The sequence below is a fragment of the Siniperca chuatsi genome, linkage group LG7 (assembly GCF_020085105.1).
Source record: "Siniperca chuatsi isolate FFG_IHB_CAS linkage group LG7, ASM2008510v1, whole genome shotgun sequence".
In the NCBI taxonomy this organism is placed as follows: domain Eukaryota; kingdom Metazoa; phylum Chordata; class Actinopteri; order Centrarchiformes; family Sinipercidae; genus Siniperca; species Siniperca chuatsi.
The window spans coordinates 7623985-7637234 of record NC_058048.1 but is presented as its reverse complement, the minus strand read 5'-3'; the positions used below and the strand labels follow the sequence as shown (position 1 = coordinate 7637234).

Here is a 13250-nt window from a genome sequence, read left to right as displayed (position 1 = left end):
TTACAAAAAAAACATTTTAATACTTTAACTGCATTTCCCATCATCATTCAGAAATGTTTCAGTAGTCCGAGCAGAGTGGAGAGGGAGCCGAATGTTTCAAGAGTCCTTTGGCTGCAGCTCCCCTCACACACCGCTGTGACAGACAAAAAATGTACTAGAAATGCTTACAGAAGATTGTGTGTGTGCATGTGTAGAAATGGCTTTCAGTATAGTGTGTGTTGCTATGTGTATGCATGTTGTGTGTTTGCGTGTATAGGAAAGATCCTAAGGTAACGGACACCTGTTGGCATCTTAAGGAGGTCAGTGGTACGAGAGCGAGGCAGACTGGAAGTCATTCATAGTGTTTAGCTTCATGCTGAGGAAGAGCACTAATATTTCAACAAGCTCACGTGAAGCTGCATCCGCCTGGAGTGGCACACATAAATACAAAAATAGAATAAGAAAAAACTCAAATCAGCTTTAAATAAAGTGTGTGTGTGTGAAGTTGTGTGTGTGTATCTTTGACAGTCAACATGTGAAGGAAGACAGGGAGTAGTGGAGTAGTGAAGAAGGCGTGTTCACAGGATCAGGTCCCATTCAGTAACGTCCATGTGCTGTTGCAAAGTCTGGGGATAAATATTCATCTGTCTCTCCGATCAGATCTACCGTCTTCCTGTGGTTCAGCAGGCATGATGGGAAGTGTAGTTTAAAGCATGTGTCTCACCCACAGGACACAGTGGAGACATTTGGAGAGGAGGAAGCACTTCTACTCTGAAAGAGGTATGGCTTAAACCTGTGGGTCAAGACTGTGTGTGTGTGTTTGTGTTAGTGAGTGGAACAGCTACATTGAGGTCAGTGTCTTTCAGTGGGGAATGTAAACTTTCGGAGCAATGTGTCTTTTTTCTTTAAATAGTGTTCTGTATGCATCATTACACATACACAGCAGTACACACACACACACGCACACATATATCTAACTGCACACACTCACACACACACATTCATACAGTAATTTGCCCTCACACACACTCCCAAATCCCCCCCCCCACAGCTAGTGTGCGTGTATGTCCAGTCCCTGGGCGAGGAGTGGCTCTGCGGGGTGTGCGTGTGGCGGCGGGTGGAGCAGCATGGCGGGGTGGGGATGTGGGCCCGGGTACGGGTGGAGGGAGGGTCCCGGGTGGGGAGGGTAGCCTGGTTGGGACAGTAGAGCGCCGGGGTAGTCACCCTGCAAAGAAGACATCCCCTGGAGACCTGGTGGGGAGACGCAGAGGACAGGTTTACATTTTCACTGTAGATAAAGTGGGATCTTTTTTTAAATTTGGTTCCTAAAAAATAATAAGCCTTTGGCAAAGAAAACCATCCTCATATTTTTTGTTGAAGATTTCTCTGTACCCTCAAGGCCATATTCTTATTTTTTTTCAAGGTACTCAGCAGTGATATGCTTTGTGATCTACTTTTGACTTTTCCGTAAGTGGACTACATTTTTCTTATCGTCAACAAATCCCATGAAAAGACCAAATCTAACAGTGCGATAGTCCTTCTCTTAATACTTTCCACTTCCCAAGCCCATCTATGCCACTCAGCCTCTGGCCCATGTATGCCCACTGAAGGGGTAAAACTTAAAAACATAAATAGTTAAATTTTTCAAAAAGGTTTAATTTCCAGAAACAGCTGGGCACTGTAGTTCTTAGCTAACATTACTCAAACAGGAAGAAATAGTGCATTTGTTGAGGACTATTTTCAGCTGCAGATTAATCCACATTTGGTGCTCTAGTGAGTATTTGGGGCAGCAGAACAGTATATGTGGGATTGAGTCAAAATAAACTACAATAGGAACATGTGACCCAGTTTGACAGTGTGGTTCAATGATGTGTTTGCTTAATAGTTTTTGGACAACCATGGATCTCTATGGCACAGAGTCGCTATATCAGGCTTTGAATAAACACACAATACTTGTTAGTAGCATCAGTTCATTGTTGGTTTTGGTCTTTTCATGGGATTTGTTGATAGTAAAAACATATAATAAATAAAAATATCACTAGTCTTATAATGGTGTAGTATATTTGGTACTCTGTACTGTCAGTATGTGAAAGTGAGCATTATTTCCCTACAGGCTACTGTACCTGCTGTTCGAAGGCCGAGGTGGGCCTGTCCGTCAAGCCCGTAGCCCCCAAGAGCTGCTCCCTCTGGGCTGTAGGGACCACCCTGACCTGTGAGACAACACACACCATCAGACACAAATACACAACACACAATCATATATACACAGAGATGTTTACAGAGTGACCGACCAGCTGGCTGACTTATAAACACAGACCTGAGCGATTTGACTGGTCAATCATCGGCTGAACTATTCTCCTCCTGGCATTGATGAACCTGCACGGGGAGAGAGACATAAAGAAAGAACAGAGAGAGAGCGATGGACGAGGCCGCCCATTAATGGGGAAAAAGGCTGACCAGGAGACTATTAACCTTTTCCATTTTACAACCACTTAACCCTTTCAGAGGGCAGAGTAAATCAACAATTAGGGCAGAGCAGGTATTGATCGCCCTGTGATAATTGATTGATCTGCATTGATCGGGTCACTCTGTGTGTGTGCTGTCGCAGGGGTACAGATAAAATCATGCAAGTTATCAGATAACAAAATCTATTGTTTACCATGTTACACACACTTCATTCACTCATTTGGTTTTGTATGTGTTGCTGTATCAATATCTGAGGTACAGAAATTGAACATTATGAAAGAACTAATTGATAGTAACATGGAAATGTGTGTGTGTGTGTGTGTTTTGCCTGTGCAGATACATGTGTGCCTGGGGAGTGAATAGGGAATATGGGAGCAGTAAACCATCTGATTATTGGATATTGATTTGCTATTGTGTTTTATGAACACAGAGCAAATGGATTTTTACTGCGCTTTACGGCTTCAGAAAAAAAATGCTTAGTAGGACATTTCTTCCTTTGTTACAAGCTTCTCTCTAATAAAGTAGATTATAGTCTTCTGTAAAAGTGCTGCCTTTCATTTAACTGACATTTATTTGCACAAAAAGTGCACAATAAAAAGTTACTAAGCAAAAAATGCGACTTAAGTGAGGTGTAAAAAATAGATACTGTTAATTTCTGCAGCAGACTATCACGCCAGTATGCTAATGACGTGGCAACAGCCGTGTTGTTAAATTGAAAGTTGACGCTTTGCATTTAAACATGACAGTTTAACTGATTATTGATAAGCCACAGGGTTAGTATTAGTGTATTGATTTGAGAGTGCACTGACCAGTTGTTGACCTGTAAGATGGTCAGTCCTGTGTCCTGTGACAGCTGCTTCTTCTGCTCCTCAGATGGGTACGGGTGCTAGGAGAGGACACACAGAGCTAGGGTTAAAGAAATCCAAACACACCAGAGGCTTTGGTGGCTTTTTTTGTGTGCAAACATGTGAGTAAATGCTTGTGGATCATCGAGAGCATGATCTTGAGGCTACTAGTGACATCATAATCTACAGTGAAATAACGTATGTGAGAGAAATCGCTGTGTGAATACTGATGACCTTCCATCTGAATTCACATCTGCATTCACATTTTCAACCTCAGCAAACACTCACTCCCTCTCTGTATTTCTCTCTCACACACACGCACACATACTGCAATAATTGGATTGAAGCAACATTTGACCTGCCTCATTTAGTAGCTAATTACCTCAAGAACAATTTCTCACTCCATTTCTATCATTTCCACAGTTATTTAATAGCGAGCATATTCACATAATCACTTAATCCCCTGGTTTTTCATTTAATTTAATTGACCTCCATTATACACTCAGTTCCCCGCTCTATCTATTCTTGTCAGTGATGTTTTACCTCACACTAAATCCTCTCTTTAATTATTCTCTCAGGCAGCAATATACACAAGCTTTGTTTGTTTTGTTACACCACTGCAGGATGGTTTTAATTATTGGCCAAATTCAATATTTTCAAGTGTAATAATTTAACTTTTATGTGATGAGAACATGAAAAAGCGCTCTCACCGTCAGGTGCTGGAAGAGCCACGCTCTCATGATGTTTGTGGCCACTTTGGGGAAGATCCCTCTCTTCTTGTTGTTCCTCCTATCTCTGTCGGACTCGTCCTCCTCTCCTGTACTGGGGGAGGCCATTCCTCCGTCCAGACCATCGCCTGCACGGATGCACATATCATATCTCAGGGACTGTGTGATTGTCTATTAGGGTGCAACTGATACAAGCTCACAATTATGTTTTAGCAGAAATGTTGTATTCATATTTTTACAATTACATCAAATATTCGAGCCAAAAAGTAACAACACTTTTCACCGTTTCTTGTAGAATTTGACATATAATTGAGCACATCGGCATGCAAACTCACTCTAATAGTAATAATAATAACAACATGAATGCATTCTTACGTGTAAACTGATCAAAATGTTGCATTACAATTAATTCCAGTTAAGAACAATTACTGTAATAATGATCGATTCTGCTACAAATATGCAAACAACCAAACTGTATCATATCCACAATATCAGGCATTAACAACAATGATTAGCTTGAACAGAAGGCTGTGTATGAATGTTGTTTGTAGCAGATGTGGCTATTGTACACATGCACACCTTCGTTTCCCTGCATGCATCCTTGCTGTGCAGTGCAGTGTTTTCTCACATGTACAGTATTTTCACTGTGTGTGTGCATGTGTGTGTGTGTGTGTGTGTGTGTGTGTGTACCTGTGTCGCTACAGTTGTCTGCTGTGCTGAGTGAAGGCAGGCCACAGGTGCCTGGTGTTCCCAGAGGAGTAGTGGCACATTCATCTGGCTCCCGTAACCACGATGCATTCTGCAGGGAGAGAGAGAGAGATGGAGAGGAGGTTGGAGGTAGAGTGATGGGAAGATGGGGAATTCCCAGTAGGTGAGAGAACAAGGAGACATGAAACACATGGTCATTATTCAGACATCCAGCGGATGCAGCTTGACAGGTGAATGGCGGAGTCTCTCCCACAGCGTTACTGCATGCTGTTTGACATTCAGCTCGTCTCACCTGCTCCGACAGACTGGAACAGGATCCAGTGAAGTCCTCCATGTCAGACTTGGAGCCGCCCTCCCGGTCATCCAGGATGAGGTCTGTGGGCATTTTGCCCTTCAGACAGGTGATGTAGCGATGGCAGAAGTTATCACACAGGTCATGCACCTTCGGAAACAGATTTACATTCATCAGAAACTCTTAAACAAATGTGTAGTTATAATAATTCGCATTTGATTAAACTAATTTTGTTAAGATGCAGAAAGACCTTTCCACAAGCATATTAACACACAGTGTCCATACAAAACAAAGCGTATGATTGACCAAAAAGTGTTACAATAAAAACATGTTAAAAACATTCTCTCCCACTAACCTTCTCTAACTCCAGTAAGTGAAAGCGAAGAACCTGTATGGCCTGGATCATCTGTGGAGAGGAGAATGTGGATTACTTATCAACATATCCCACAACGCATGTGTGAGAAGGTGTGTTCATATTTTAGTGTGATTTCAGTGTGAATCATACCAAGTTGTCCAGCTCAGGATTGGAGGAAAATATGGGCTTCTCCGAACGGATCTGCGACACAAAATAAACAAATTATTACAAAACAGATGAAAACAGGCTTTCATTCACTGTCTGTTCTGTGATTGGCTCTCCCGGCTGTCACTCACCTGCTTAGCAAACGCTGCGATGTCATCGTTGAAGGATTCAGAGGAGCAGACGTCGCTGTGATTGTTCATGCCGGCGAGGTGGGAGGTGGCTGAGAGGGAGACGGAGTCTCGAGGGGAGCAGGTGGCGAGCTCACACTTTTCAAACACTAAGGCCAGCAGTGGAAACAGTGGGTGACTGCACGCACACACACACACACACACACACACACACACACACACACATATATACACACAGTTAACATACTATACATAAACACAGTAACAGTTGACAATAGTGTACACATGATGCATTCACAGAAGGTGTTAGAAGAAACTTTATAGCACAGTATTTATGAAACAGACAGCTGTAAGCTCAGTCAGTCAGTCAGTATACAAATATATCCAGTATGTTAATCTGCTAAAAGTACAAATGTAATTCAAACAACTATTTTCAAGCCACTAACAGCCTACATAAATCACTGTTTCCACCACAACTAGGGTTTCAAACACACACACACACATTTGCTTACCCATAGATCTGGTCTTTGTGGTGTTTGAGGGAGTCTGGGATGGTGGGTCCGTACTGTGGGGGAGGAAATGGCCTGACATCGTCCCCGTACCCCCCCACGGACATGGCCTCCGACCCTGAGTAGTGCACCAGCTCTTCATACTGAAACACAATTAGATGGAAAGACAGTAAACATGAGACACATTCGACATCTGTGCCTGTCTGACATCAAATCTTATTGTGATTTTATTATGTGGCTGAGCTGTCAGGGGCCTTCAGTGACACAGCTTACTGGACTCTCAGTTAGGAGATCTGCTGCAGTGTTTGTGTCATATTTTGTGCTGCCATTTAACATTAGAATTTTATCTTGCATGTTTGTGTATTAAGGCTGCAACTGACATTTATTTTCAGTACTGATTAATCAGGGAGATGAGATCTTCGGAGGGAGACGGTGAGCCTGTAGCTGCTAATATCGTCTCCTCCCTCCCAAACTCACACTAGACAGGAGCCGTGCTGAGATGTCCCTCACAACCTGCTGTGACAGCCTCGCTGGGGCCTGCTCACACACACTCTAACACAGTGAATCAGACACACATAAGGCACGCTTACAGACACAATCACACACACGTGCACAGATACAGCCCGAGACAAGCAGCACTCGTACACATAGCATCATGAATATACATGTCTACTTCTCTGTGTTACGGAGCTAATTTGTGCTTCGCTGCAGCTTCGGTCTCTGAGGCGACGTTGCTCAGGTCAGCAGATCTGCTTCTGTTTCTCTTTCTGCTGGATTAAAGGGACTCCCGGAGCAGTCCCACGGGGCCACCGGGATCACAGACAGACAGGCGGCACCTGCTAGGTGGCTTGGCCCGGACACCTTTCACTTCTGTGTTATTTTAACCAAGCCATAAAAGGTATGATCTGCTTAGCCTAGTTTTTCTGTGGAGACGATTCCCCTGGCAGGCTACCACAAGAGGTTATGATTTACTACAGAAGTGTGTGACTGGAGGCAACTGCAGGGACAGTGACTCCTTTATATTTGTTCTTTCAGATTTTCAGTATTTAAAACTATATTTCTAATTTTGTACACTATATTAATGCGGTCAGAACTCCAAATGGCATGGCTGCCAGATGCCAAGATTTTTGTCTAAAAGTGTCCAATTTGAGATGATTTTTTTGTTTGTTATTTGAGTGCATAAATAACTAAATTGCAAGTGGTGAGACAACAACAGTGAAAGCCAACATAAAAGCAATTATTCTTACATATTCTCTCTGGGAAAGAAATAATAGAGAAATTAAAGTATCCCTCTTCATGTGCAAGCACTGCCCTCCTGCAAACCCCTCTGCAGGACCCCTGGAGGTCTCGTACCCCACTTTGGGAACCACTGTCCTAAATGGCTTATCAAATTGTTGTATTTCAGAGTCCCATATGGCCACCGGGATCACAGAAAGCACCTGCTCTGAGGCCCCGGCCCGGTCCACCTTCTAGTTTTTATGGAGGTTGGCTATTAACACAATCACCGCTATCGGATTGCGCGTCTCTCTTTACGCACGGCCGCTATCGGGTTTCTGTGCGTCAAGCGGATCAAAGTGCACAAGTCGAGATGACAAATTCCGCGCATTTTCACTTTTTTTAAAAAGTCACGGAGCTGGTAAACAGGTTTCAGATGACAGGGCAACATTTTCATTAGGCTACACGTTTTAATTGTGTTTATTTCCACCGACGCAGAAAAGTTATTGCAGGCCTGACAGGCGTCGTTAGGCTGCTTCTGCTGGGAAAACGTATCCCCAGAGCCAACAGCGTATCCTGATATGTAAGAATTACATCATTTAGCTTTGTAGAACTGGATTTATATTGGACTGAAACATTAAATTGTGTAAAATAAAAAGTAAAAAAAATATTGGGTCCACAGCTTTGTCTCATATTTCAGAGGCTCTTAGAAGTCTAACTGAATTAATAGCCTAAACCTCTTTTACTATTAATAAAGAATGACGAGTCCATTTAACTTTGGAAACATCTACATTTTATTTTAGTAGGTTACGATGGCTATTATCTAAAACCAGTGCCCCTTTTCTACATTCAAAAACAATCATGTAGAAAATAAGCAAACACATTCTTTTTTTCCCAGTGTGTCGATTTAGAAAATACAAGTGAAATGTGAATTTGTTTCAGAAAGATAATTCAGATAATTAGAATGTAGAAATTACCTAAATATTCAACAAAAACCTTGATGAATTTGCGTTAAGTTAGGTAGATTTTTCTGCAATTAAACAAACAAGGCTGAGAACAACAGCAAGTTGGAACAAACTATAGCGAAACGAGCGAGAGCGGATATAAATCCAACGTATTTTAAAAGTAATCACGCATTTGTTGCCTAAAGTAAATTAAATAAAATCGTTGTGGCGTCAGGAAGACGTTTAGTATTACTCCTGTATTTAAAGCAGATAAAACCAATCAAATCAAACTGGATCTGTTACAGATGTGAGATCTGCCCACACAGCGCCATAAAACAACTTCAACTTTTGAAACTCTTGTAAGGTCCCGACATGTTTCCAGCAAACACACATTAGACCACAAATCTCCATTTGATTTTCTTAAAATTTCGAGCTAAGAAAGTTGTGTTTATTATACAGCGTGACTGTACAAAATAGAACACGAAAAATATGAAGTTGAATGTGAATCCATGCTTCTCTTTTTAAAACCAGTAATCAGCTTACATAACCTATAATACCCAGAAAGTACATTTATATTATTAAACGAACAGCAGAAAGCTATTTTATTGTGAATATCTTTATTTGAATGTAGTTTTTATACTGCTGTTGGTAGTGTGTGTGTGTGTGTGTGTGTGTGTGTGTGGATCTTTCCTCTGCTCTTCAGCCCTCTCTTCCCTGCTCTGTTTTCATACAGCAGAGATTTTCTGTCTGCACACTCTACATCTCTAATTGCGCTCTTGCACTCAGAGGTGTCGGTCCGCCTGCTGCCCGTCAGCCACTGCCTGCTTCTCCTCCACCACCATGCTTCTGAATCACTGTAGCAAAAAAAAACTGACCTACTTACCGAGTTGAAGAGCTGCATCTCCGCTCCCCTGCCTCTTAATGACCTACACTCTAACCCTTATGTGCCATTCTAACGCCTGACTGACACTACACAACAATACATCCATATTATTCTAAGGAGAGGAATAAATATAAGATCCAAATCACCAGTTCCTCATGAAGTGTTTTGAGAGATTGCTGACTTCTAGATTGCAAGTTATACATAACCTCCACTGAAGTGCATCTCACTTTATGAATTAGGGATTATGACTGGTTAAAGGTGGTGGGCTTAAAGTTGTTTCTTTACAAATAAAGGTTTGGTGGCATATGATGAACATTTCTGAATAGTTTTTTGCAGTTCAAAAATGCGATTTCACGGTGGCTGTGATGCTTCAGCAGCACGTTTTTCTGTTGTTTTCCCCTAAACATTAAGCCCACGCCAGTACGGCACAGTAGGCTGTTTCCAACAGGCCTTGTGTTTTGTATGGCTGCTAAACCCGACCAGAGACCCAGCAGCGCAAAGAGGATCCCCAACCATATGCTTTCATTGTGGTGTCTTTCTAATTACCCCTTCTCCCTGGTGATAAAAAAAAATCTGTTATCCCGCCTGGCTCTGGTCTAAACCATTCTCATAAAAAAAAAAAAAAAAAAAAAAAAAAATCAGCAGACCTACCCTCTTCTCCATGCGACTCGACAGCCAGTCCTACACCGGAGATGATGATGCGCTGCTCGGCTAGTCCAGCGGGCTTTGCTCCCTTCCTCTGTCCCTGGAGTCCTGGAAATAAAAGTAAATATGTTTTGTTCTGTTCATTAGCACTGAGGTTGTAAACACGATTAACATCATGCAAAAACAGCCTGTAAGGATTCAAGAAAAAGGCTGTGGATAGAAAACAGTCAAGACCTGCTCCTACTGTGTCTGTTACTCCGAGCCCTTCGCGATTTATATTACAACATTATGATGGGACTGGAGGTTTTATGGACGTTGATATCCTTGTGTACGCTATTGCTGATGTAAGCTTAATGGTTTATAATACACTTAGCAGCCTATTAAATGCTTTTGGCTGATGGTGTTGAGTAGGCTAACACTGAAAGCTCCAGTAAATGGTGTAAAATGTCCCACCGAGACGTAAATATTCGCTGTATCCAGTCCTGTTCGGGCCGTGTCCGGTGTAATCCAGAAACCCGGTGAAAGGGAGCAGCGGCTTCCTGCAGCGCCTCGCCTCCGCCTGCTCTCTCGCAGCCGTCGGGATGCTCGGTGCTGTGGGAGGCAGACAGAAAGCGTCCCTTCCTTTTTGGCTCCTTGGACTCGCTGTCCGCGCAGCATACGGCGAGAGGCTGGAAAATGTCACTGCTGGGAATGAGCGATGGTGTTTTCAGTCTCAAGAGGAGAGGAGGAGGAGGAGGAGGAGGACGGACGGGAGGAGTGGTGATGGTGGTGGTGTGCGGCTTGCGGGGAGGTTTCGGAGGGTCAAAGCGCGGCGGGGTCTCTTGGCCCCCCTCCTTCCCTCTCTCCTCCTCCTCCTTTACTCCTCCTCCTTATCACACACACACAAAACGCCAGAGAAGAAGAAGAAGACCCCAATGGTCGTTTTATCTCGGCTCTCCTCCGAACAGATATCACTCCTCCATCATCCCTCCATCCAGAAGGGGTTCTTTATCCCCATCCTTGCTTATCGTCTCGGGATAACTCGGGAGAAGAATCTTGATAACTCTGTCACTCTGGGATGGAGCATGTATAACAGGCTCGAAACTCTGGACAATCAATTAGCGGGATGGGAATAGGCTGCTAGGTATTAAAGCCCTTACACACGAGTGTCTGCAGCTTGCGAAACCGATATTTCTGAAGAAACTGGCAGTGCAGTCTGATTACAAATGCAACACATTGTGGATACGCACTTTTAAATGCTATCAGCAAGAGAAAATACAATCAAAATCCACGAAAATGTTGTTTTGCCTGCAGGAGAGTCAGTTTTAAGGGTGATCGTAGTAAAAATGAAGAGTTTTAATCAAGTCGCTCCTCATACCGGGTCATAAATAAGATTGAAGCGTGATAAATGACACGATAATAGCTTTCAAAGTGTTTTATTGTTTCTGTCGACATCCATTGCAAGTCAGCCTTTTGACACTGCCCAAACGTCCCCCTTTGTTGATTGAGAGAAGTGAGAAAACAAAACCATTATTGTGAGAAAGTTTCATTTTAACTAGAGAGAGAGAGAAAAAAAAGCTTTCACGTGTTGGTGGAATATTTAAACCCCCAGTCTTGTGTTGTAAATGACACCTAAGTAACATAATAATTATTCAAAACGCTCCCCTTTTCCCGGTCCCGCTGTGAGGGGCCAACAGGCGGCTGCACTTCAATCAGCAGCGGCGTGGCGGGGAACAGCGGCCCGGGGTAGGCGTCTCCGTGGGCGGCATGGAGTTTGACCGTGGGGCGGCCTGTGAGGGCCCCGCACCGTCCGTCCAGCTAGGGGTCTTTTAACTCTGCAGGGCGCTGGTTTCCTACAGTGATGATCACAGCGCTCAACCCCCTCCTACACTGAGCCGGTAATACAGCCATGAAGCAGTGTCGATGGGCTGGAAAAGACGATCCACGGCTTGTTTTCACTTTGTTAACAGGTTGAATGAAAAGGATTAACACTGAAGTGTGCACCATCTGAAGATTTCCTGTTGGCAGGGATTTAGATTTCCTCATTTCTCTCGGTGGAAAACCTTCACAAATCATAGCCTAGTCTAATGTTAGAAATTGAGAGTGACTTCTTGAGCTGCAGTGTTTTTCTTCAGGACACTTCAACTTGGACCATAAATCTTAAGTCTCTGTAACATTTATCTAACAGACTATTATCTAAACATATAGATTGCACTCATTTACATCACAAACACTAAAGGATCTGTCAGTTTTATCACATCTCCTTGTGTCTGTGAGACAACAACTACTTTTTTTCACTGCATATGTTAATGACAAACAGACTTTGTTAAACCTGTGCTGAAAGGTAACACAACTGCAGTATGTTGTCCTAAAGAAGACACACAGACATCTTACAATAATACACCCATGTAAAGATAGAACAAGATTTATTCAAAATATTGCCAACATGCATAGGTGTATAAAACAGCAAAGAGGAATTAAATAAAACATATGGTGAAATAAGATAAAAAGTAAAACATTTAATGAACCTCACAGGTCAGAGTGTCCTTCTTTCATGGGAAGAGACATTGTAACAATGTCCTAAAATAAATGATTTATATCCTGTTTGTGTTATTTTATTTAAACCTTAATGTTCTGTCCTCTTTAACAGCTCAAAAACACACTTAACATTGTTTTATCAGTTTGATACTTTGTGACTATTTGTTTGAGAATTGCTTCTAAACATACTTTTGAACTGATGACATGGTTCAGAAGTCCGCTACTGAAAATAATGCATTGCAATGCAAACATGATTAAATACAATCGATTTTTCCATCTGCTCTTCATCTGTGATTTGTGTTGACAGTGCGTTTTACACAGTACCACCCTTCCAAATCTCAAATTAGTCTGTCTGGATTTCTGTTACTGGAGATTTGTTCAGAAGAGACCAGAGAGAGTAACATTACTGTAACATAATGTACATTTCTTTGTGTATCAATGACTTTTTGGCAAACAAAACATGAAATATCTCCTTATTTAACAATACTTTATACTTATTTCCGTTTGTCAAAATCAACAAATGTGCAAGCCCAATTTGTAACAAAGGGAAGGGTTATCACTTCATTACTTTTCTATTGAGTTTTAATAAGGTCAGAAGAAAGGAAAAGAAACATTTAAAGGAAACACTTTGGTTGATTTTTTACAATTAGTATTATTGTTATTATTGGGCATCACAGCAGTGGGCTTTATGGGACCCCTAACAATGAGGAAGTAAAGTTATCTGCTCCAGCACAGATTTCCCTTTGATGTCTTTAGGTTTTCTTATTGTGTTCCTAACATGGTGTTTAAATGAGGGATATTTTCCAACCTAATACTGTCACAGGTTTTTAAGCAGCATATCACTTGTGTGTTTTCATTTACACTATGTAAG

At 42.2% G+C, this 13250-nt stretch overlaps 1 protein-coding gene across 1 annotated transcript; it reads right to left on the bottom strand.

Annotated features, from left to right (window-relative positions):
* Positions 1-10668, bottom strand: meis3 (myeloid ecotropic viral integration site 3). Its single transcript, XM_044201292.1, has 13 exons — positions 10316-10668; positions 9869-9970; positions 6179-6318; positions 5670-5844; positions 5524-5574; positions 5374-5424; positions 5019-5168; positions 4709-4817; positions 4001-4146; positions 3255-3331; positions 2297-2355; positions 2103-2189; positions 1-1230 (listed from the first exon to the last, which is right to left on the bottom strand). Exons 2-13 carry the CDS (start codon positions 9878-9880, stop codon positions 1031-1033), a joined length of 1257 nt encoding a protein of 418 aa, XP_044057227.1. The 5' UTR covers positions 9881-9970; positions 10316-10668; the 3' UTR covers positions 1-1030.
* Positions 10669-13250: the final 2582 nt, after the last annotated feature.